Below are 25,203 nucleotides of genomic sequence, written 5' to 3'. Positions count from 1 at the left end.
ATGACCCGTACCTTAACGACATCTGCGATGTAGAGATTGTCAAGGAACTGAGCTCTCAAAAAGTCCCTGCAATTTACAAGTTCATAAGAAACTATGAAAGAAACTTTAATATTGAAATTGAAATCTGTCACAGCAGCTAAATATTCCTCGATTTCATGAGATTAAGTTGTATGCAATAATAATTTGGCTTACCACCTAGGTTTAACTTAACTTAAACGCCAAAATAAAAACAGTTCAAACAACGCGCAAAAAAAAACAACAGAGTGGCAGCGCTATAATCCACAAAAAATAACGCTGCCAACACTAAATCTAGTTTCATCCGATTTTCCACTTTTCAACACTGAAATTTCGAGTAGCTACTCTATCTGTAATCGGAGTTCAAAAAAAACGTACAGCTGCAAAACAGACGCCTGTCAATAAACAAAAAAAAAATAAAAATAAAAAATACATATATCATACTTACTGCGCAACTTTTAAATTAACCGTTGATTAAACATGGAATCGAACACAGGTATGATGCGTTTATAAGTGAAGATTTTCAAATGTTGAGACAACCATTTTATTAACAGAATTAAAAGACGCTGATTGTGGCGCATCAAAAGAATGCGAAACGCTCGCACACACACCAATATCAAAAAAGACGCGGGGTGCTGGAAAGCGAAAATTGGAGAACGAGAACGCAAAGGATGATGAGACTCAGTCTAAAACTCCCAAGGCAGCTGGAAGTGCAGCCGGGTCAGAAACACCTCGACGTAGTGCACGCAAAAGTATACGCCCGCCCCTTGATTACGAGGATATAATGCTGCGATCTGCAAGCAAATCGTCAGTAATAGGCAATACTACTGGTCCTGCCCCTATGGACAATGAGAACGAAGAATTGGAAACCCATAAGTGGTCTGTGGCTGAAGTGGGGCGACATTCAGCTAAGATTAAGCGCAGTCGCAAGTCTAAACGCAAAGGCAGAATGCAGATCAAAGAGGTGATGCAGGATGTCGCTGCGAAATCCGAAGAGGGTTTAGATCAAATAAAGACAGCAGCAATAGAGCAGGCACGTATGAATGAAGTGAAATTAGATGATCCGGAAGTCATGAATACAGAGGCAGATGATGATGAATCAGAGAATCAAGAAGTTATGGAGACAGAGGCAGATGCAATACAGCACGCATGCAAAACTGATCATAAATCAGAGAACCAGGAAGTTGTGAAGACAGAGGCAGAACCAATTGAGCAATCATGCGAGCCTGATGTGAAATCAGAAAAGATGGAGTCTGATCCAGTCAAGCAAGTAAAGTCTGAGAATCTGCATGGCGTAGAGCTACAGGAAGAGCAGACCTTGGAGTTAGTGGTCACATCGGAGGATATCAATCAGACAGAGTCAGAGGGACAGCTATTAGATTCTGCCACCAAATCAAATAGTTTGGACGAATTGGGTGTATTCCCACTCGACGTTAATGAGGAAATGCCCTCTTTAATTGTGGTCGATGATGATGAGGACTCACCCGAAGCACGGGACACCGCATTAAACACCACATTTGATGCAGATGCCCAAGAAAACGAAGAGATGCCAACTCTTCAAATGTCGCCGGAAAAGCAACCCACAGTGAAATTGTTGCTAACAAAAGCTGACGATGATGTGCCGATAGTTTTGAACCCTGATCAAGCTATGGAAGAAAAGCGTTCACGTCCATATAGATTACCCACTCCATTCAAGGCCAAAGTGGATAAAGGAATCTCAGACACTCCTACACTGGATGTAAGTGAGGAAACGTTTTCTCATTTAGAGCCTAAAGTGGGCAAGCAAGTCACAAACACTCCTACTTTGGGTGTAAATGAGGAACCGATTCCTCACGATAATGGACAACGACGACGTTCCAAATCCTTTTCAACCATGAGGGAAATTAAGGGCAAGACTGTGACCTTTTTGAGTCCCATTGAGGTGGCTCATGTTGATGATATCGATAAGCGTTGGGATGACCTGAATAAGAGCAGTACGTAAAGCAATTATAATTTCATTTCTGAGTCTTCATGTTTCTGTTTTAGATGTAACTCAACGACGCAGGCGTTCGAAATCTTTGGATGGAAATTTACCAAAACCAAGTCGCTTGCCACAACCAAGTAAGCATTTAATAACAAATTACACTTTTAAATAAATATTAACCATTTATTTTCTTCGACAGAGATCTTTCCAAAGATCTTGACACCAAGTAAGCTCAAAACTCGCACCAAGCTTCCTAATTTTGCGGCTATGCATCAGAAACAATTCGATAAAATGGAGAATCTCGTCGATCATCTGGAACGGAAGGCGGAACGTGCCAAGATCTTGACAAATTCAGCTCTGAAAAAACAAATTCAGCAATCTGGCTCTCAGGATATAGCTGCTGAGGGTCAATCAAAACCACCACGGGCACTGAAGAAAATGAATTTATCTGTAGCCCCAAAAGTTGTAACTCCGGGTAAAAGAGTAACTCCCGCTAAGGAAAAGGCAAATGTATCAATGAGAGCGCAATTAGGACAAAACGAGAATAGCTTTGCGGCAAAACCAGCCTTCAATTTGTCCACGTCCTTGGCAAAAACATTTAACGCAAAGGCCGCAATGCCATCATCCACTAGTAATAAATTGGAACAGAGGCGTCAACGTCACATGGAAATGTTTAAGCAGCGCCCAGGAAAGGAGAAAAACGCCGATTTCATTAGAGGTGTTCGTTTGAATCGCCGGTTTGAACTACAAATGCAACATCGTCGCGTTATGGAGGAGGAAGATTAATCTAAGATTATATTTTTAAATTGTTAAATTAAGTAATTGGTTTCCTTGGATTTTGTTTTGCAAGTTGTCATAGATGCGTACAGAAATATACATTACATTTTTATTTCAACAAATTAAGTTTTGATTTTTATTCATTTCAGCGGATATTCCTGTCGGCCTTCCCCACACAGAGGACAATCTCATGTCGTTACAGGGTGAATCAAAGAAATATCAGTAATTTGAAATGTTTTAATTTTAATAGGCTTTGCATCTGCTAACTCCCCTGGGAATGATTTGTGTATATTACTAAATTCTATTCAAAATTATTATTGATTGTAGTTTACAATAAAATTTACATGATTTTAAACCAGTGTGCAGGGGCTGAATCCATATCTACATTGGAACTTAGTGTTGGCTAACGTTCTGCAGAACTAACGGAGGAGGCGGAGGAACGGTCTTATTGGCGTGTTGTGTAAACCGCATTTTCCGAAAAAATTGTAAATAAATAGTTTTAAATTGTTGTATTTAAGCCATGCTGAACATTTTACGTCAGCGTCACGCGCTTCTCTCTCATAACGCGCAGCGTTGGCTTCACACATCCCAGAGCCGACCCGGCTATATCGTTCTGTAAGTTTGTAGAGAAAAAAGCAAACACTTACGTATATACTTATACTTGAATTCTTGCTCAGCGTGCCCGAAATTGGAGAAGAAGGACCCACCGAGGGACTGCTGAAGGCGGATGGACTGCCAGCATTTAGTGACATTACCATTGAAATGTGCCTGGGCGCCATTGGACAACAGGCAGCTGGCGTGGAGAAGGTTGTCAAGTCATTGGAGCAGGATATTCAGAGCGGCAAAGGCCCCCTGGATAGTTCGAATATATTTGCCGATCTCGATGCGGTCACTGGCCCATTGGAGACCACATGGGGTGTAGCCAAGGCTCTTTACTTGGGCAACAGCACATTAATCCCAACAAAGTCCTATATGAATATCCATGAGCGAGCTCGCAACGCTCGAGCGGCTAAATTCTGCAATAAGATTGTTTACCAGGCCCTAACCAAACAGAAGGAATCTGGCGACAGAGATGATCAGCGGTTGCGTCAGAAATTTCTGCTGGAAGGAAAATTGAATGGATTGGCGCTGGATAAGAATGCACAAGACGGTCTCAAGCAACTGCTAACCCAACTGGGTCGGGAGCGTTCAAGCTTCAAAAACAAAGTCAACATGGCCGTCCACTCCTTTGGTCATGTTATTAATGACTTTCAATTGGTACGCGACTTTCCGCCCACTCTATTGGAAGCCACAGCCCGCGATTCCAATCAGGCATTGCAGGGTCCCTGGAAGATTACATTGCAGCCGCAAATAGTAGAGGGTTTTCTAAAATACTGCCCCGACAGGCTACAGCGATGGAATGTGTGGCGAGCCAATGCCATTAAAGCTTCCCAGCAACAGGACAAATCACTAGAGAACAGCACACATTTGGAGAAGATTCGTGGCCTGCGCAAACGACAAGCCAATCTCTTGGGGTACTCCAGCTATGCGGAAATGTCCATGCAAACGAAAATGGTTGGTAGCGTCGACAATTTGAAGCAGATCTTTGCCAAATTGCTTAAATTTGCTGGGCCAGCACAGAGTGTGGAGTTGGAAGAGTTGCAGAAATTTGCCAATGCCAGCAACGCCGGAGGAGCAAATCAATATCAACTGGATGCCTACGATGTAAGCTACTGGGGGCGCAAACAGCTGGCCGCTGAGTCTAGTCTGCATGAAAATAAGCTAAGTGAATTCTTTCCCCTGCCTCGTGTCCTTTCTGGTGTGTTTGGTCTCAGCGAGAAACTCTTCAACATTCGCATTGTGGAGCATACCCAGGCTGAGGTGTGGCATCCAGCGGTTAAGTTCTATCATGTCTTTGATAACGATGCCACGTCTAGTTCCGAACCAGTTGGTGGCTTCTACGTTGACTGCTACTCCAAGGAGCATAAATTTGGTCGAAATAATGGCTGGATGGTGGGCATACGAAATAGCAATAAATCAGCTAACCTGACCCCACTCTGCGCCCTCATCTTCAATTTCACTGAGCCCACGGAGCCGCAAAAGCCTCCACTCCTTAGCTACGATGATCTGCAAATGCTCTTCAAGACCTTTGGTACGGGACTGCAACATCTGTTGACCCAGGCCAAGTATAGCGATTTGGCTGGTCTATCGAACATTGAATGGGATGCCTCTCAGGTGTCTGGCTATGTCATGAGCAATTTCCTCGATAATCCCACTATCCTGCAATCCCTTTCGGGTCACTATGAAAATGGTGAACCTATCGATGCTGCCTTGGCCAGCAAAATGCGCCTTTTCAAAACGAAATTAGCTGGCTATAATCTCTGCAAGGAACTCTATGCCGCCGATCTCGATATTGAATTGCATCGTTCTGAATCGTTTTGGCTAGACACTGTACGAAAATTGTGGCCTGTCTATCATTGTATGCCTCTGGACAAGAAGGATGCGCATCCCTGTTCAATGACTGATATCTTTGCTGGTGATTGGGCTGCCGCCCAGTTCAGTCATTTGTATTCCAAACTGATAGCGGCAGACATCTCCAGCAGCTTCATCAATCAGCGGAATATCGATGATTATGCTGCCGTGGGGAAACGCTATAAGGAGACGTTCCTCAGTTCGGGCGGTTCTTTGCCCACCGCCGAAGTGTTCCGTCGATTCCAAGGTCGTGATCCTTCAGTCGAGGCGTTACTCAAGTCACTAGAAATATACGAGCCCTCACAGACCACGGAAAATAATTAAACGTTATCAACTAGCCATGTGTCGGTTAATTGATAAGCGGTGTGACATTGTTGGATCGAAGACCTGCCTGGATAAAGTGATTATGATTGTAAATATCATGACTAAGTGTAGTCGGACGAGCAGGTGTTGGGTCTACCTAGTTGAACCACACAAATGTTTTGTTGTTTTATTTAAATAATACTTTAATAATAAATTGCATAAATTTATAACATTTAACATATTTCCTCACATTACTCTTTTTTTTCGTTTTGTTTTGTTTAGACTTCAATTTCGTTCGACATGTGTCTATATATATGTATATTTATATATATATATAACAAAGGCAAAACATGATTTCTGCATAAAGGAAAACTTAGGCTCGTCCATTTGTCTGTTAGTGTGTGTGTGTATGTGTGTGTTTAGAGTGAAAACTTTATGTCGTATTCCACTTGCTGATTATATATATGAATATATAAACATATAGTTATTATAGTAGATAAGAAGATCTATGTACAAATATGTATGTACCCTAGACGCCAAAAATTGTGGGAAATAAAAAGTTGCAAGGAAATAAGGAAATTGAAGAAGTAGGGGGTAGTAGACATGGCCAAATTTTTAACGTATTTTAGCTAATTTACAGGAATTTAAATTTAAATACCATCTAATTCGAAGATTACTTTTTAGCATGTTAGTTGGTTTCTTTGTAGTTATGATGTATTATCTGTGCTAAGAGGATCGGGAAGTTGGGCGTGTTTTAAGGGTCAGCGGGGGTTCGAGGCTTGCATATTTCAAATCGTTTAGAATATATTTGCTAAGGCTCCACCGGTTCGTTTCGTATCGTATCGTAATTGCGTGAATCTGTGTGTGATTAATATATATCCGGACAATTGCTCCAGTCCTGGTCGGCTTTGGCCTCCCAATATGTATTCTTGTAGACATGTACAAAGTTCTCTGTGCCCATTTCCTTTTCACGCTTAAACCACATTGGTTCATAGGCCGGATACGGTCGGCCATCGGCTGCTGCCTGCTCGGCTTCTTGCTCCCGCTGTCTTCGGACTGTTCGTTGCTTCTCCTCCAAGCGGAGTTTCTCCTTGTTACTGGCATCCCAGGCACCCTCCTCCATCATTCGTTGATCGGGACGTCTACGCGAATCGGTTGGGGCAACGCCCTCTTCCTCTTCGTTGAGTTGACATGCCAGCTCCGTGAAATTGTAGTATTTCTCCGATTCTGGTGGTGCTGGGCGACGTCTCCATGCTACCTTATACTCTCCCGTGGTGTAGGTCCGACTCTCGGGACTACCGCTAGTCTGGAGAACGGGTGCGATCTCGATTTTGCTGTCCCATGTGCCGCGCACCACCCACTTAACCTCATTGTTGCCATTCATGACCACGCCCTTCACGCTGCGCTGCACCTCGCGACTAAAGTAGGAGTAGGGTATATAGTTCAGGATGCATTTAATGCCCTGGGCAGCATTGGTGCCCTCGATTTCCATCTCGCCATGCTGATCCACCCACAACTTGCCAACGATTATGTTATTGACCGTTGTGGTCACTTTCCGCCAAGTATAACGATTGCCACTCAACGGAAATGTAACCGAGGCACCACCCAAAGGATTGATCTGAAACATTAAGTTAACGGGATATTAAAAAATCCACCAAATCGTTCACTCATATTAATTATTAGTCACCTGAACATATTTGCCACGAAATTTACTTGTCATGGAGAATTCCTGCCAACAGACCCATTTGCTGCTCTCACAGTGCAAGGCTGCAACGGGTGGATGATGGGAAACCTGCTCGGCCAGACAACGCCAGCCCAGATCATCCGTTCGATCACACTCGAAGGTCTCGCCCAGCAGGGGATTGAATGGTTTGCCGGTTCGATTCGTTGTAGTTGCATATGAAGAGACAGTAAAGGCGGCCACATAGGCCAATTGCTCGCATGGATCATCACAGTTGGCCGCAATATCTAGAATATCGGCATACTCGTAATCCTCTACAAGGCGTTGGAGCATAGACAGCGGTTCATTGAAATTGACGGGCATTGGGATTTTCGAAAGATCCTTGCCAATACAGTTCTTCATGATGGACCACAAGCTCAGCGGATAGTTGGGCTTGTCGGGGATGCGTGTGCGTCTCTGTTTTACTTGCTTGCGGTCGGACGGCAATGGTTCAGTCAACGGCTCGGACGGTTGGCACGCACGATCCACATCATCATCGTCGTCATCAGCATGCCCTCCCGATGCCACGCGGGGAGCACTCACCAGACAAACCTGTTGAATTGTCTTGATCGTGCGCTTTTGTTCATCACTTTCGGAGGAGCTGCCTGTTTGACCCTCCACCTGATCCTCAGAGCTGCTGCGGCGCTTGTTCATCTTCAGGATAAAGGTTCCATCTGGGGGGGATGTACCATACGCATGATCCTGGGCATCAAAGAACTCAACCTCATCGTCTGATGTCAACTGGGAGGCACCCCCGCCTCCTGCATTTAGGGACATTGTTGTGCTGGACGAGACCATTGGCGGAACGGGCTTATTCTGACGCACTAAGACGGCGGCCTGCTCCATTTGCGACTGCTGCTTGGCCATCTGTTCGATGATCTCTTCCAGCCGCTGGCGCTGTTCTCGCTCGTGATGCAGCATTTTGGACCACTTGTGACCCTGTGACTCGGCTGATTGTAGGTAATCGTTTCCGGCATTGATCATGGCGTTAGATGTAATACGGAACAGAGTAGCCCTCTCGTTGACAATTTTAGTGCGACTGGCAAGCGACTCCTCCTCATTGGATTCCAAGTCATTGAGGGCTCTCTGCAGGGCAGCACCGTGTTTGGTTATCAAATCGTAACAGGTGCGCATATTTTCCAGCCGTTCGGTCAGATCCCTTACTACTGTGTTTATTTCCTGACTGGGCACAACCTGTGCCGTCTCTTCGGCCTCCTCCTCCTCGCTTTCAATGTCCCGTATGGCCTTGGCCTTGGCTAGCTCCAAAGCCGTCACCCAAGATTGGCGCTCCACCTCGGTGGCGGCCTTTATGTGAAACGTTTGTGTGCCTCCATTTGAAATGACAAATGTACACGAGTCCACTGTGTGAATAAGGGCGCCGTGCAACGAGATGGTACCGCGACATGTATGATTGATTTCCGTTCGATTGCGATAATAGCTGAGGACGCCCTTTGACAGCACAAACCAACGGCGCTGATAGCCTTTGATATAGTTGGTCCACTTCAATAGCCATCCCTTCATTTCCGGATCGCCCTTTTTCTTCTCCGCTCCTGCTCCTCCCCCGGCCACAGCCACAACGCCACCTGCGGCATCCGTCATGGTAAGATCTCAATTGAAATCGCTATCGTGTGCAAATCGAAACGCCACGTATAATGATAACGAAAAGGGCGACGCGGGATTCAACCAATAACCACGAATGTAGTTATTGCTCTGAATACACTGACTTTGCTTCCGACGTCGATGGGTTTCGTTATGCGAGAGCTTCTTGCATTATTACTATTATTATTGTTAAAGTAAGGTTATCGATTGCACTGTAGATTTGTTCAGGCTCCCGTTTCCGTTCCCCCACTTAGTTGCGCTTATTTGCGTTCACAATGAATTTATATTTATTTTCTAATTTTTCTGCAGAACATCAAGAAAAAAGAATACTTGAGTGTGACCAACTCTAGTTGAATGGTTGAGAAAGCAGCAAGCGTTGAACCCAGTGAACATATTTTATGAATTTATGTATTTTATTTACTGTATACATTATATTAATATATTATTATATATTATATTATTTGAAATTTTGTATTATTTTAATGAATCGATCTGGTTTATATCCGCAAATATAAATCCAGGAATCTTTCACCCGGAAGTCATGCCGGGATGGAGAAGTAATATAGTACTCCTGATATACTCGCAGCATAACTGCTGCGACCGTCCTCTTGGAAAACGGGTAGCTCCTGAAACGAACGCCTCGATTAGAGGGAGAAATGTATTCCCCACAGTCCCCACAGTGTATAGGTTTTCAGAATCTTCAATTTGCCTTTCTCAACCATTTTTGTCCTATAAAAAGATTTGTATTCATTTTTAAAGGAAGCTAGAAACAAATGATTTCTAGCATATAAAATAAAAGACCGCTCACTTATAATAATAATATGCGACTACAAATTTATGATGCGTGTATTTATTATGTTGTTTCGTATGTTTCATAAATAGTGAAATAAAATAGACATGTTCATTAAAAGGTGGGCTAGGTCTGGGGCTGGTTGTGACATCCGCCTCAAGGTAGAGAACTGGTGGAGCTGGTGCTCACTTCTTGTACTCGGCCCATGAGTAACGGAAGGAGCGGATCATGCGGAATAGGCTGCAAAATAATACACACAAATTTTGGTCACAAAAATGCAGGTAAGAAGTTCTATTGACATAATGCACAGGTGAAGAGAGCGTGGAGAACATGGACAGTGGCCACAGGATGAATGCACAGACACATACAGACACAGAAGCCATGAGATGTATGTATATACAATAAATCGTTTATTCGTAGGCAGTTCTTGCATAATATAAAATAAATATGTATACAGTTACAAGTAATTTAAAAAATACAAATAGAAATACAGTTTCATCTTTATAGTTTTTTTGTTTCTCTGTTAAGTTTTCTTTTCTTTTTTCTTGTTTTGTTTTTCCAATAGTTCCTGACGGCACTGTTCACAAATCATATATAAATATATGTAAATGAAGGCGGGGCGGGGCAACACAAAGCTTAATGAAACAATAATAAAGTTGTGGTGTGGTGGGGAGGGGTAAAAAGGGGTGATGGTCGGTTGATATGGGGAAAAAAACAGCAAACAAAATATATATATATATAAATATGAAAAAGCAGACTACAAATGTGTGAAAAATGTCTTAGGGACTATTATGAAAAAACAAAAAATGGGATCGAGAGGATATGGATATGGAAATGGGATATATGATTGATAGATAGTTGGAGCATTTCGTTACATGGTATTGTAAGCAGCGGTGTTGAAGCTTTGCTTTGGTAAACTTAGCCTAGTGAGTGGATGGGTCTTTCCATGCTGTGCTAGACGACGATGCTGTACTTGCTGCTGCTGCTGTTGCTGCTGATCAGATTGCTGCTGCAAATTCGTGGTAACGACTGCCGCGGAGGATGTGTTTGCATTGGCAATGTGTCTGGCTGGTGCCGGTGGCGGTCGATTCTCACTGTAATCATGAGTTTTGTTCGACGACAGCGATCGGTCGTAATAGGAGCGCGGGCGTTGCTTGAAGCTATTGATTGTTGTGGAGCTGATCGTACTCGAGGAACTCGAGTTGGAGCTGGTGGTTGTTGTGACGGCAATGACAGCAGGAGTCGGCAGTATGCTTGTTGCAGGCGGGGGATTTGATGTCGTTTGGCTACTACTACAGGAAGTGGTTTGATATTTATGCACAAGACCTTTCACATTACGATCACAAGATTCGCTTACGCTGGAGTCAGATGAATTAGAAGTTGATGTTGAAGTGCCCCCGACAACGGCATGATCCGAATGCTGGGCCACCGGCGATGAGGGCAGTGATTGATGATTTGACTTTGGTTTACCAGCAGCAATAGGAGCGTTACTATTGGCCGTACAGTTAACCACATTGCTGGCGGTTCCACTGACTCCCACCACTGCCGCCTTGGCTTCAAAGTTCTGCTTGAGTATTTGCACATTGCCCGAGATGCGCTGATCCTCTGGCACAATCTGTGTTGGCCCACCACGCAAAACCACAGCTGCCACTGTTGTTGTTTCGAAATCGCTGGTGGTATTTTTGTTCTCAATATCGCTAGTGTGCATCAGTTCCTCACTGTTGCAACGCAAGGGTTGGCGCTGCTTCGCACTGCCTGCTGAGGAGGCGCTGCGAAAGAGATTGACCGAACGCTTGGAACCAGTATCCAGGTGCTCCTGGCTCTGATTTTGACCCTCCTCCTCTTGGCAGCGCTTCTTTAGAGCAGTATTCTCCTCTAATTTCTGCTTGGTGCGCTTAACCGTGCCCAGTTGACCACTCTGGTCGCCGCACTGGTTAAAATTGTCGCCTGGCGTCGTCTTGTGCTCAATGCTGCTCCTGCTGCTACTGCTACGCTTAAGGTCCTGTATTTCACCTTCGAAAATGGCCGTGGTATTGCGATTAGTATCATAATAACTACAGGAACTGGTGCGTAACGGCAAACTACTCCTATTATCGCCAGATCCCCAACTGGCATGCCGCGATGGAAACTCTCGCTGACGCACACCTCGCTGGCGTAGCATAATGGGTTGTGACTGTTGTTGATGCTGCTGCTGATTGGGAGGATCCAATATAATTCCTCCACTAGGCCCAAATGACTCAGTCCAGGAGTGCGTCTTGCGACGTTGTGGCTTCTCACACTCCTCTTTGGCAAAGGCATTATCCACCTGTGAGGAAAACACATCAGATGACCCCGAATCCTGACGCGACATGGTGCTATTATCGTTAAGATTGGACGTTTGGGTGATCAGTTTGGTAAGCGAAGTCCACACAGGCAACTGATCCGCCTTATGCGCCTCGAGATCATGAACACGCGTACGCACAGAGAGCGGCGTGTGCTTTTGTATATGCAGCACCTGGTTTTGGGTGACACTATAGTTCTCCCCATTGCTACCCGAGAAGCACATGTTCTTTGGCTCTTCGGCCACACTGCGCTCAGGTGTCAAGTTTTCCATTGATTGGCTCTGCTGTTTGGTAACTACAGCGCTAGGGGTCTTCGGGGAAGTGCTACTGGATCGGCGACCAAAACGTCGCGGTTTTTGTGCGCTTAATCGTCGATGCGATCGGGATATGCTGGACGAATTGTCATTCTCCTCGGGTGTTATAACACCTGCCTGGCTGCTTCCCCTTGTCTTCGATTTGGCCTGATTGAGCGCCTGTATCAGTGGAGTGGGTTCGCTGCCCGGCAAAAGTCTTGCATCCTTTGTGCTCTTCAGATTCGTCTCACTCTTGCTACGCTGGAGCTTCTCTTTGTTCTTCATGGCATCCAACATGCCACTGTATGTCTCCAGCTGATTGAGAAAATTCTTGTTCGGCTTAATGCAGTTGCGACGCTCCTTTACATGCTCCAAAGCCCGTTGGAATTCCCATTTATAAGCCTTCATGGCATAAGCAATGACCACTGATGCCGATCGACTGACTCCCATTTTGCAATGGACTAGCACCTTAGATCCCTCAGCTTTGGCTCGGGATATATAACGATATGTATCATCCCAGTACTTGAGTAAATTTGTCTTCTCGTCATCATATACACGTACATTGAAGTACTCAAAGGTGCCGGGAAAAAAATTATCAATCTCTCGTGTCACATTGAGTATATGGCGAACGCTAGAAGAGATCAAATGGCAATCAATATGTATATAAATCTTTGAGAATTCTCATTTTACATTAAGCAAAATAATGAATTACTTTACACTAATAGAATACAAATTGAATTCAAGTAGACAAAAGATAGAGTATAGACTATGGAGTATTCAAGCTTTGAGCTTACCCATTCTTCTGCAACTCCTCCAGATTGCTCGCATTCCATTCTGAGCCCAAATAGACATGCTCAAATATTTTAGTGGGCGCATCCATTTGACCAAGAATTAGAAGCATTTCGGTATCAATGAACGATTTATATTCGCCCAGATCCATATCGAGAATCTCCTCGAGTCGTCCGCGTATATATTTGGAGGTCACTTCATCCAAATCGACCGACATCATAATTGCTTTCAGCTTCATTTTAATGACACTTTTAGTTTCCTCCTTGGCGGTTGGCCTGTAAAAATAAGTATTAGGATTAATGATTATTCTATCTGATGGGTTTGCTTAGTTTGGTTAGTTAGTTACTTGTTTCGTATGGCATCTGGTGAAGGCGGGCGGCGACTTTCAAGCGCATCCATGGCATTCCATTCGTTTAGGCACGATTGATCCGATTCTATGCGTTTCTCATAGCTGGAGAGCCACTCGTGGGACGGTCCGCTCGCATAGAAATTATTTTCACGTGCCCTGTTCGATACTTTATACAATGTTTGCAGGGCTGACCTGAAATCGGTGTTGAATTATGATGAAGAAATTTTAATGTTTGTATGCATCTATACTGCTTCTTGTTCATACCACATGGCTTGCACAGAGACGGGCTTAAATATGTGGGTCTTCTCGTGGACCGCCACGCTAAAACCACTGGAAGACAGATGAATGATTAGGTTTAAGGGGCAAATGGTAGGCAAATCATAGTAACGCCTACCCATCGCCATCTAAGTAAATTGTTGTGTCGGCCAAAATGGGAACCACTAAACCAATTGTGGTCCGTTCATTACAATCGATGCCCAGCAAACAGGATTCCTCCATATCTGATTGATTTTTATTATCGCCAGCTTCAATTCCCGAACGATTCTCCTTATCCTTGTCCGTTAAAGTTGTTGTTGTGGTCACATCCTCAGACAATTGCCTTTGTGTTTGATGATTGTGGGACAATGCTATGGAAGATGAAGATAGGGAAGAACCAATATCTGCCAACTTGGCGGAATTGTGACGCTTGATCTTGGTGCGGTGTTCATTCAACGAAGAAGTGCGACAACAACTCCGAGATGCAATCACCAGGTAGCGTGTGCGACTCGAACGCTGCGATTCCAGTTTGACAGCCTACGATACGAAGGTAAATGCATTAGATTAAGTTAATATGTGTTCATTTACGCGCTTCTTACCATTTTAAGCGTATCCTCCCGATGCAACAAATAAAACATGGACTGCAAATGCAACTGGATATCAGAGTTATTGCTCTGAGTGCTATTGGTGGAACGTATCGAGTCCGTGCTTAGCCTGCGCTCGCTCTGAGCCACAACGTCCTTAAGCCCTAATACCAATGCGGTTCCTTTGCCAGCAAAGAAGCATTCGCTTTTGTCATTCTTGTTGCCCTCATCATCCTCTGATTCTCCGGCATCCTGTAAGTCATTGAAAACATTATCAATAAAGAGCTAGGGAACAGGCTGTGACTTAAGTGTGTGTGTGTGTGTGTGTGTGTGTCGTGTGAATCATTTCTCCTCTTTCAGTCTCATTTCTCTTTGCTGTTAAAAAATCTTTTCCAGTTCGTTGGTTACAATGTTAATAAAAGCAAAGCAGGCCTTGAAATTGGACACATTTGATCCACAAACAAAGTTTATAACTTATTAAAATTCTTATATTCAAATGTATTCAAATCTGATAGATTTACAATTTTTTAGATCTAGTTTCGAATGGCCCCAAAAGTTAACCCAAGGTCTGCCATTGGTACTATAAGGTAAGCACAAATTCATACGTTTACTCGATCAGGTTTTTTATGTACTTCTGGTTGCAAGCAGCCATATCGGACAACGATATAATATAGTATCCAAAGGTTAAAACATTTCAAAACAAATTTATAATCTTAAATAAAAAATGATTAAACAGTTCAGGGTCTGCAAGGATATAGAAACATTTTCTACTTATATATAATGGAAAGGGTATATCATCTTCGTTGTTGTAAAAATTTATTTTCCTTGATTTGTTTAATGATAAATCACTTTTATAGGAACATGGAAACACAGAGAGAGAGAAAAAATCAAAAGTGGGAGAGAGTGTGAGTGATGTAGAGAGTAAAGTGTTAACAGTTATGTTTACAAATAATAAAATATAATATATACATAATAATATTGCCTCTCATTTATTTTTTTGAATAAATATTCCAAGGGCAGCAATAGCAACGATGGCCGAAACTATTTTTGGGGCAGACGGACGCGGGCCAAAAAGAAAAGCTACAACAACAACCGCCAACAACAAAAGAAAAAGAAAAAAAACGACAAATAAGGCAATGCAAAATTGTTTATTGAAAATGAATGCGGCGCGTCGGTTGACGTCGCGACGTCTGCTACGGATTTGCTTGAGTTACAGCAACGGCAACTATAACAACAAGAAAAGCAACAGCAACTAACAGATGCGCGATGACGCTGCCAGAACGCCCACTCTTATATATATATATGTAATCGTATATAAATGTACGTACATATACGCTTTAAGTTTCTGGTTTGTTTAATTTTTATTACAATTGGCCCGGCTAGACAACACAAAGGATCCATGGCCAAAAAAATAAATATGTGTAGACGGAAAACACGCACAGGAAGCGTCCGCAACCAAAACAAACCCAAATTTGGATGTGTGGAGTGACAGAGAGAGAGAGAGAGAGAGAGAGAGAGAGAGAGAGAGAGAGAGCTTACACACACGCACATATGCACACATATGTACGAGTCACAGATTGCCATCATTAGGGCAACGGTGGGACGAAAGGTGGGGAGTCAATTCCATCCGGAGTCTCTGGCCAATTATAGTATTACTCACCGAATTCGAGCAGGAGCCAGCCACACTAGGTGAACGCTGCACCGTTACAAGCGCCATTTGTTATTGGTTTTTTTTTGTGGTGGTGATGACAATCCAAGGCCTTGCCCCTCCCTGATCCAATCCTTTGCCCACACTGTCTCCTTGTCCTTTGAGTTCGACGGAGAGAGAGAGATAGAAAAAGCGAGCGTAAATCAGGTGTCTTGGGATACAATTTTACAAATGCATTTTTCGCGTTTGTCGCCTGCTGCTGCTTCTGTTGACGTCGCCGTTGTTGTTTTTTTTTCTTTTCCTTTTTTTGCACTCGGCACTGTGCCTTATTCTTTGGCTGCCCTTTTCAATTGACTACACTTAATTTCTGCCTCTCGTTGTCACAATATAATCACTAAACGACCGCACACACTTACATACACGTTGTTCAATTGATAATTGGCAAATTAATATTATTTTTTTTGATTATTTTACAAATTTGTTCATAAAGACCAAGACGCCATATTGCGGAATCTGGTAACACTAGACAAAAAGTTTATCGATAATTGTACCAGGGTTGGCAACTCCGCAAATGGGAAGTGTGTTTCGCAACACTTTAATTTCAAGCCAACGTCAAAATGATGAGTGTGCCCGTATTTCGACGTGATGCGGTCACGGTCACATTGTTTTTAATAATAAATAATCAAAACAACAACAAAAACAGAATTGATTTCGCATATTTGACTTAAATAAAAATAAAGTAGAATTATGTCGTCGTTCATTGAGGAAACAAAATGCCTGTTGCCGCGCATTACTTTAATAGCATGCGGCTGTTTTAGTCCGCCCACTCCAATGCATATGCGATTGTTTGGTAAGACTAAATGTTTATATCACTTTAATCAACTTTAGTTTATTTAACTTATATTGTTTATGTTTTAGAGATAGCCCGGGATCACTTTGAGATGGCGGGCACGCACAAGGTCATCGGCGGCATTATATCACCCACTCACGATTCGTATGGCAAGAAGGGATTGGCTCCAGCACTTGACCGTTGTGCCATGGTGAAATTGGCCCTACAGTCATCCAATTGGATACATCTGTCCGACTGGGAGGTGCGACAGTCTCAGTGGACACGCACAACATCGGTATTGCAATTTCACCAAAACTACATAAACAATTTTATGAATTTATCATCGACAAGACCGAAATATGAAAAACTGATACATGAATGGTTACCTCTTGCCATTGGCGATCGTAAAGATCCAGTAAATGTGAAGCTATTGTGTGGTGCAGATTTGCTTGAATCATTTGCAGTTCCAGGCCTATGGGCAGAATCAGATGTACGTATATAAAAGCAAGTTAAAAAGAAAATGCCGTAATTATTAATTATTTAGATTGAGAACATCGTGGCAAATCATGGACTGGTGGTCATTACACGCTCCGGCTCAAATCCGGAAAAGTTTATATTTGAATCGGATATTCTAACTAAATATCAGGTGAGTATAATGGACTCTTTTTTATATTGGAACTTGTTTTCTTAATGTACGTCTTTTTAGCGTAACATTACGCTGATTACCAATTGGGTGCCGAATGAGGTGAGCTCCTCCATGGTGCGTCGTCTTTTAGGTCGTGGCCAGTCGGTGAAATATCTTCTAGATGATTTGGTTCTTGAATATATAAGGCGTCATCGTTTATATAATATCACATCGTAAGTGCAATTTAATAATGTTACTCATCTTCCACTTTCCACCTGTTATTCTTTTGCTTTCATTCGCTTATCCACATATGTATAACCATAATTGATACGTACACTGAACGAGGCGCTACACGATTACACTAAGACCCACCATCACTATCACACCACCTTTAGTAGATCAGATAGATCAGATTGCACAACCAGAGCAACTTTTTATTTTGTTTCCCAAACAGCAGGCAGGATGTTCCGCCTGAGGGCAATGCCAACTTTCCCACCTCAACCCCAGCATGACGAACTCGTCATCACCATCATCCGCAGCAACAGCAGCAGCCACAGCAACAGCAAAAGTCGCACCCGCACCAAATGCATCGTTACCATCAGTCAAAGCAAGCACTTCGTCTGCAGTGGCGCCTGTTTATGGAGTGTGAGTCAGCGCAATTAGCAGATGCCAAGAAAAATGCTTGGAAATTCCAATTGCAAAGTTCTTAGTATTCGTTTCTTGCTGTGGCGTGTAAATATGTAATATATTGGGCATGATTCTCTTTGATCAGTCGTCGAATTTGTTTTATCCTTAAATATCTATATCAATACGGCTTGTATAAATATGTAATGTAAATATTTTAGTTTGGTGGTCAGTGTACGTATCACGCACCATTCGTTTGCACCCCGTTAAATTTGCCAAAGAATCTTTACCAAATAACCATTAACTTGTCATTGTTGTTGTTATTGTACTGACACGCCTACTTAATATTTATCGGATATATAGTAAGTATATAACGGATGCAGTGCGTCCAACTCAATTGATTTTCAATCACGCCTATATGGACAACAATAAGAATGACCTGAATGAGCAGATTACCCTTGAACAAGACATGGATGAGTCGGATTCTCCAAGTCCACTGACAGCCACACAACAATTGACCACACGAGTCTTTTGCTGCGGCGACACATCGCCCCGTGGCTCCAAATTATTGCGTCTTGGACCCGGCCAGGCAGTGCAGGTTATCACCACAATGCCGAGTGACGAGAATTCTGAAGTAATTATGACATTTTAACAAATCTCTTGAATAAAATTTAATTTCAATTTGTTTTTTTTGTCAATTATAGTCGCAGGCAAAAAAGCAAAAAATTGGTCAAGTACAACTTTAGAACCATCAAAAGATCATCTCGTAAATCGATCCCTACATTATGGCTGTTGTTATCGTTAAATAAAATATTTATATATTTATTGAATGATATGTAAACATATATTTAAATAAATTTGGGAATAAATTTCCAAATAGCCCAAAACCTATGTAAATATTTTATAAGTTTCGTTTTAAATTGAATCGATCTCATTTTGTGGGTCACTTGCCTCCGTTGGAAAGGCATTGAACTTGCTTCTCCGTCGAGTAAAATCGTTTGTGCAACAACATGGAGCATTGACATTGCACCGCAAGGGCTTCGCCTGGGCTGCCATCTCTCTCTCGTCCTATGCATATCAGATGACAAAGTTTCTAGTTGCCAGTTGCTGGCGCATTAGTTCTATCTTAGAATGCCTTTTAGTTGTGTGCCATCGGTTGACGCGTTTGCAATGTTTCTATTTCGGCGAGCAAATAAAAATGCAGCGCGTCGGCCCTCGCGTGCCCCATCCTTTGCCCTGCCCAAGCGTCGTCCGCCTGTCCAGCTGACACCCTCTCATCAACATGATCAGCTGCCATTTCTGTCGCGCTCACGTTTCAGTGCCCTGCCACATTTTCGAGCCTACGAAGACGAACCCGAGAATCTTTCGCTGTTCATAGCCATCCTTTATGTGGTCGATTTATTTGGCATCTTTCCGTTTATCACTCTACCCGCTCTGTTGGTCAAACTTGGTTATTTTGGACTACTGCTGGTGCTATCAATCATATTTCTGCAGATTTACACATCGTTTTTGTTATCCCAGTGCTGGAGCATGGCAGAGCTATTGGATCCATCTATATCGCAGAAGCGAAACTTTCCCTATGCAGCACTTGCCGAATTGGCATACGGACGTTATATGAGCGTCTTGGTCTCTGTGCTCCTCGACTTGAGTATCTTTTCTATGGCCGTTCCCAGTGTGGTTATGGCTGCCCAGAATCTGGAGGCTGTTGTCCTGCGTATGAGTGCAGGTCATTACAATTTCTCCTATTGCTACTGGGCCATAATTGTGGGTCTGGTGATTTGCCCCCTCATGTGGCTGGGCAGTCCAAAGCATATGAGGTAAGATTGGAATCCAAGGGTGCCAAATTTGCTTTAGATTCATATTTCTTATGTAGAGGACTAGCTATCATTGCTGTCTGTGTAATGATTACCATTGTGGGATTACTCTGGTTTTGCCTCTTAGCTGCACCTTCTTTGGGTCAACCATTCGAGGGCATAACCCTAGGTAAGTTTCTTGGATAAAGTCAGTTGTCTGACATTAACTGTGGTGTCTCCCATTTGCAGAACTTCCCGGTTTCCTTACCGTACTCAATAGCTATAGTGTTCTGGCCTTTCAGTTCGATATACATCCTGTGTTGCTTACCCTCCAAATTGATATGAAAAACAAGTCACAGGTGTCCTGGGCAGCTTTGAGTGGAATTGCTAGTAAGTGAAAAGTTTTTTAGTTATAAATTTGAGCTTAAATTTTCATATCACATGTGTAGTTACCTGTGGCGTGGCCATCTTTGGTTCCATTATTGCGGCTTACAAATTTGGCTCAATGATTGCCAATAATTTGCTACAATCGCTGCCCACCAGTATTCCATTTTATGTGATGTTGATACTAATGTCTCTTCAGCTATGCTTTTCGGTGACCGTGGCTAGTTCGGCCATGTTTCTACAGATCGAGAACTATTTCAAGTTGCCAGAATGTAAGATTCATGCCAAGTTTGTTCTTAAGCTTTAACTTCAATTTCTCTTTTAGCTCTCTCGTTAAAACGCATGCTGATACGTTCTTCGGTCCTGGGATTGGAAGTGCTAATGGCCGAGTTTGTGCCCAGTTTCGATGCCCTTATGGATGTTGTGGGCGGGACGATAACAGGCCCATTGGTTTTTATACTGCCGCCGCTGCTATATCGCCGGATACGTCAAATGGAGCGAGTGCATCAGCGTATTGCAGCCGAAGCTAGCTACGGTAGCATGCCATTGGATTTGAACTACGACCCCGTTGAGTTAGAAATGGAGCCACTTCTAGTGGCCTCCCAGCCCCATTCGCCCCGTGGCTGTTGGTTGCGTCTGATGCGTTTGTTACATCGTCTGGAATGTGATGTCTCCTGCACCATGGCTGTGCTCATATTCGGACTATTGGCCACATTTCTATCGACCTATTTGAATTTGTTTACCATCACAGATTTATTTACAAACAACTCACCCTGTTTGACCAATCTGACAAAGCACTTCAATTAAATGAAGAGTAATTAATTACGAGAAACAGTTGAGGGACAACTTGAGGTTTCCGCTAACCCAAAATCGGAAAAAAAAACAACGATTAAATAAATATGATACCATGGCTCATCTACAAAAATTCCCAGCACTGTGTCCTTCGTTCAGGTCAGTCACCTAGCAAATTGCGAATAATGCAATAAATATTTAAAGTGTTTTGTATAACATAAACTACAAATTTAATAAATTAATTATACACAGACTCCAGTGAGTGTGTGTGTGTGTGTGTGTACATCAAGTGCTTGTCTGTATAACTAAATTTAATTAGTTAAGCTGTTTAAAAAAAAAAAAAACATACATAGGAACAAAAAATTTAAGCCACAAAATACAACTATTTGTTTTATTTTTGCGAGCAACTGCACACACGCGCATCATTTATCATCTTGATATACCCTTACCAGAAAGGCCATATTAGTTTTAACCAAAAGTTAATACAAACATTATTCAAATATAAGTTTTTTTGATCGATTTCAATCAAAAACTGCAATCACTAAATATTTGATAATTCTTAACTAATTGGTTTAACTGATACTGACAGGATTTCTTTTGCCGGATTGTAGTAAAAATTAGCCAAATTATATTTGAATCCAATTGGTAAAACAGTAGCGGATCTACGGGGGGTGAAAAAGGGTAAATTTCCCCACCCAAAACTCCGAGTCTTATAGACAATCAGAGGTTGGTTAAGAAATTGTCCGTGGTCAAACAAATTTTTGACTTCGATTTCCCCCCAAAATCGAGCGCACGATCCGCCACTGTGGTAAAACCATTTTCAGAAGTCTCTCATTTTTGGCAAAAAGATGTTAAAATCGAAGAAATTGCAAAAGAAGAGTATAATAATATCGTTACTTTTTGCAAAATCTCTTGTATCTTTTGGCTTTCAGGTTTGGCCTAATGTTTTATTTGGCCAAGTTGTTTGAAAACATTTTTGACTATTGTTCTTGACAGTAATTTGAGATGAGTTCAGTTTTAGTTCGCAACTGGAAAGTGAACAACAATAACACCTGATAACACCTTTCGAAGCTCTCTTTGGCCAACAACACAGGCTGTGGCTGTGGCTGTGACTGTGGCTAAGATGTTGGCATGCCAGGGAAGCTGAGCTCAGGGTTTAAATTTAAACACAGCAACCAAGTCGAGACCAGACACTTTGATTCTTATGAGCTTGGGGATTCTTCTTTGGCCCATACATAAATTTAATTTATTCTTTGGCAGCTGTTTACCTCTCTATGCATAGCATTCTTTTTTATTTTTTCTTTCCCCCTTACTCTGTTCTTTTTGTATTTGCGTATTTAATTTTTAATATAAAATTATTGTTGTTGTTGAAATTTTTTTTTCCTGGCATTCATTTCCGTCTTCCATAATACGTTTTTAACTGAGCATCTTTCCATGCCCCCATGGTCCATTGGGGCGAGATTATGATGACTCAAGTGTGTGTGTGTGTGTGTGTGTGTTGATAACCTTAGCCCAATGCAAAAGCTTTAGCTAATAAACAAATAGGTAATCATTTTATTTTGCTTTTGCCTGCGCTGTGATTATTTATTAAAATTAATACTCAATTGTTTGATGGCAGCTTCAACATTGGCTCGTACGTTGACGCGTCATCAGTAGTCATCGTGGATGTTGATTTTGGTTCCTGACACAGCCATCAAGACCTAACACCTGTAGCTGTGGCAGCGGCTGCGGCTGTGACTGTGGCTTGGCCGCTTTTATTAGCTCGTTATTTTTAGTTGGCTTTTATGGTCCAAGTACACAAAAGCCCATGTAATGCCACTACGCACCCTTTTAATTGCGGCGAAGCAGCATTTTTTTATTTTATGACTCTTTTTGGTTTTTTTTTTTTTTTAAACATACCCTGTAGTTACAGAGGATTACAAAGAAAATGATTTCGACAAAAAGTGTGTACGAGTAAAGAATCTGTACCCCTTTAAGTATGCAATATCCTGCAAACCTATTCATTATTCATATTCATCAACAAATTTATATATTTTCGTTTTCCTTGTAACTAAGAAATTGTATATAATGAATATTTGTAGCGAGGTTTATGTTTTTTCTCAAAATTTTTGTATATATTTCAAAATGCGAATTCCAGAATTGCTTATTGAGTACTTTAGTGGACTTGTTCCAACATATTCTTAGCCCCAGATTCGCCAAGGAACATAGCTTTGAATTCATATCCCTAACTAATTCAAAAACCTGAAAGAAATGTTACATATATCAGTTACCAAAAAATAGGGATTTCAAGGATAAGATTGACCTTCCCTGTGGTAAGTATTATATCTTTAGAGTTTCAATAACAAGTTGATAACAAATATTTACATTAAAACAATTGAATACATATGAAAAAGACTCCTTCAAGTTAAGGATAAAAGAAGAACCTCAACAATCCGACTAAAAGCAATTAGAATAAAGCATTTGTTCTTCGTTTAAGATGATATTCCTTTTGCCCAAATCCATTGGGTATCCCACAGTCGAGTCGTTTGCCTTTAGTTTAGTATAGATTTTACTGCCTTTTAGGTAATTTTTGTTGTGTGTATATATTTGGTTTTTTTTTTCTTCTGTATGTACAATTGCCAGATTCCAATATGCAGAAGGTCTCGTTTAGCACGAACTGTTTGTTGTTTGGCTATGAGTCACGCTTGAGGCTAATACAAGTACTTGGACATGGACCTGTTGATGCTGGGTTTTGCTAGCTAAACTGAAGGCATATACAAAATATTGCCAAGTGCAGCATAAATCGTGCTAATTGATTCTATCGTTTAGAAATTGACAAGCCTTTTATGTTTATCTGTTTAATTTTTATTTTTGTTTTACATAATTTCCATAAAACATGCATAATTAATAGTTATTAATGCACTTACATACATTGTTTATCCGTTTAGGGGTATTTAAAAAAAATATTATTGATAATTTCTATTACTACCAAATGGGCAAAAAAACCTTCTCACAGCTGCCTAGAAAAATATATTTTCATCGTCGATTGACTGTCGCCACTTCAGGCCAATTTTGCCTTTGGCTGTCAAAATGAAAGATGAAGAGAGAGCCAAAAAATACGCATATGAAAAACACGAGAAAAAAAATATTTATACGGTGGCAATTTTCAAGTGCCCGGCACAAAGGCTTAACCTAGAAATTAATGATATTTAAATTGCAAGTTCCTTTTGCCCATAAAGATCGAACCAACAAGTATGTACTACAATGGTCCGCAAAAAACACACCATGGCAAAGCTTTAAAATACAAAATTTCACTTTTCATTTCCTATTGACCCCATTTGCCTGGTCGCACTTCTTTCTACATGGTTTTTTTTTTCTCCAACCTTAGATCCAGCTTCAACTTCTTTTGGCCGGCATGTCTGAAGTGCCCGCAGATCTTCGATTTTTGTTTTTTCAATACCCATTCATCGCACCTCCTAGTAAGGTATATAAAGATGGTCAAAATGTGTTCATATTATAAACAATTTTAATAAGAAACCATTAGTTAGTTTATTCTAAGCAGCTTCTCTCAGTCGGTATCCCAATCAAAATCTATGTAAAGAGTAAAATAGGGTATCTGAAATGGCATTACGGTTTTCAACACTCGATTTGATGGTTTCTGTGTTCTCCTAATCGAATTTCTGAATCTGAAGCTCAATCGAACTGTAACGTCTTTCAAATAGCCATTTATGGTGCCAGTTTGCTGCTGGCTGCTTTCTGCATCAATTGAATACTCATTAGGCACACTCACTCGCACTCACATTCACACTGGCACTTACCAAAACCAAAAACCCGCCAAGAAGAAAGATCTACCCAGATTTTGGTTTCTTGGGCACCATGATGATTTTTTCATTTCATTTGTCTTTTGCGCCTTCATCCAAGAATCGGCACAAAGTGTTTCTACCCCCTCCCTTTAACAGAAAGAGTTTGGTTCTTCTCATAAGCCAAAATAATGCATTGTTTTTCCATTTGATTTGGCCAACTTCAGATACCCCCAAAGGGCCTAAATGTACGGATTTTGGCCTGATTTTATGTTTGGTTTGGGTATCAGGAAATCAGCTGATCATCAAAACAAATTAACATATATGACTAGAACGCATTTTTACATAATACATAAATTAAATAATATGCTTAGGCGTTAATAATATTGTTTAAAAATAAATCGATGACGTTATAAATGATTAACTATCAGACAATACAAATTGTTTGCTAATAGACTTGGCCAGCCAACCCAAGACGATAGATACATAGATAGATAGACAGAGAGTTAGATGGTACGGG

At 41.7% G+C, this 25,203-nt stretch overlaps 6 protein-coding genes across 11 annotated transcripts; 4 read left to right on the top strand and 2 right to left on the bottom strand.

The window, feature by feature from the left end:
* The first annotated feature begins 363 nt into the window (after positions 1 to 363).
* LOC6650545 lies at positions 364 to 2,877 on the top strand. Its single transcript, XM_002073711.4, has 4 exons — positions 364 to 511; positions 570 to 1,988; positions 2,041 to 2,115; positions 2,178 to 2,877. The coding sequence occupies exons 1-4, from the start codon at positions 496 to 498 to the stop codon at positions 2,762 to 2,764; spliced, it is 2,097 nt and encodes a 698-aa protein (XP_002073747.1). The 5' UTR covers positions 364 to 495; the 3' UTR covers positions 2,765 to 2,877.
* A 222-nt stretch (positions 2,878 to 3,099) lies between these two features.
* Positions 3,100 to 5,695, top strand: LOC6650544 (oligopeptidase A). The gene is made up of 2 exons (XM_002073710.4): positions 3,100 to 3,370; positions 3,433 to 5,695. The coding sequence occupies exons 1-2, from the start codon at positions 3,276 to 3,278 to the stop codon at positions 5,528 to 5,530; spliced, it is 2,193 nt and encodes a 730-aa protein (XP_002073746.1). The 5' UTR covers positions 3,100 to 3,275; the 3' UTR covers positions 5,531 to 5,695.
* LOC6650543 (oxysterol-binding protein 1) lies at positions 5,687 to 9,149 on the bottom strand. Its single transcript, XM_002073709.4, has 2 exons — positions 7,197 to 9,149; positions 5,687 to 7,127 (listed from the first exon to the last, which is right to left on the bottom strand). The coding sequence occupies exons 1-2, from the start codon at positions 8,826 to 8,828 to the stop codon at positions 6,378 to 6,380; spliced, it is 2,382 nt and encodes a 793-aa protein (XP_002073745.1). The 5' UTR covers positions 8,829 to 9,149; the 3' UTR covers positions 5,687 to 6,377.
* A 513-nt stretch (positions 9,150 to 9,662) lies between these two features.
* Positions 9,663 to 16,382, bottom strand: LOC6650542 (protein phosphatase Slingshot). 4 transcript variants are annotated; one of them, XM_047011718.1, is made up of 9 exons: positions 16,274 to 16,381; positions 15,870 to 16,015; positions 14,225 to 14,461; positions 13,765 to 14,162; positions 13,635 to 13,700; positions 13,368 to 13,562; positions 13,027 to 13,296; positions 10,494 to 12,863; positions 9,663 to 9,858 (listed from the first exon to the last, which is right to left on the bottom strand). In XM_047011718.1, exons 2-9 carry the CDS (start codon positions 15,924 to 15,926, stop codon positions 9,804 to 9,806), a joined length of 3,648 nt encoding a protein of 1,215 aa, XP_046867674.1. In that variant the 5' UTR covers positions 15,927 to 16,015; positions 16,274 to 16,381; the 3' UTR covers positions 9,663 to 9,803. The 4 variants fall into 4 exon arrangements, with proteins under 4 accessions (XP_046867674.1, XP_023036419.1, XP_015032202.1 ...); XM_023180651.2 differs by having other exon boundaries at positions 10,976 to 12,863; positions 15,870 to 16,382; XM_015176716.3 differs by having other exon boundaries at positions 15,870 to 16,381.
* Positions 16,383 to 16,556: 174 nt separating this feature from the next.
* LOC6650541 (nicotinamide/nicotinic acid mononucleotide adenylyltransferase 3) lies at positions 16,557 to 18,826 on the top strand. Of its 3 annotated transcripts, XM_002073707.4 has the most exons (6): positions 16,557 to 16,707; positions 16,776 to 17,176; positions 17,231 to 17,332; positions 17,393 to 17,544; positions 18,299 to 18,569; positions 18,640 to 18,826. In XM_002073707.4, exons 1-6 carry the CDS (start codon positions 16,605 to 16,607, stop codon positions 18,679 to 18,681), a joined length of 1,071 nt encoding a protein of 356 aa, XP_002073743.3. In that variant the 5' UTR covers positions 16,557 to 16,604; the 3' UTR covers positions 18,682 to 18,826. The 3 variants fall into 3 exon arrangements, with proteins under 3 accessions (XP_002073743.3, XP_023036422.1, XP_046867680.1); XM_023180654.2 differs by lacking the exons at positions 18,299 to 18,569; positions 18,640 to 18,826 and adding an exon at positions 17,766 to 18,239; XM_047011724.1 differs by lacking the exons at positions 18,299 to 18,569; positions 18,640 to 18,826 and adding an exon at positions 17,657 to 18,239.
* A 28-nt stretch (positions 18,827 to 18,854) lies between these two features.
* Positions 18,855 to 21,106, top strand: LOC6650540. Its single transcript, XM_002073706.2, has 5 exons — positions 18,855 to 19,752; positions 19,809 to 19,918; positions 19,978 to 20,118; positions 20,178 to 20,384; positions 20,438 to 21,106. Exons 1-5 carry the CDS (start codon positions 19,067 to 19,069, stop codon positions 20,917 to 20,919), a joined length of 1,626 nt encoding a protein of 541 aa, XP_002073742.2. The 5' UTR covers positions 18,855 to 19,066; the 3' UTR covers positions 20,920 to 21,106.
* Positions 21,107 to 25,203: the final 4,097 nt, after the last annotated feature.

The sequence above is a fragment of the Drosophila willistoni genome, chromosome 3R (assembly GCF_018902025.1).
Source record: "Drosophila willistoni isolate 14030-0811.24 chromosome 3R, UCI_dwil_1.1, whole genome shotgun sequence".
Lineage (NCBI taxonomy): Eukaryota > Metazoa > Arthropoda > Insecta > Diptera > Drosophilidae > Drosophila > Drosophila willistoni.
This window is presented reverse-complemented; position numbering and strand designations above follow the sequence as displayed.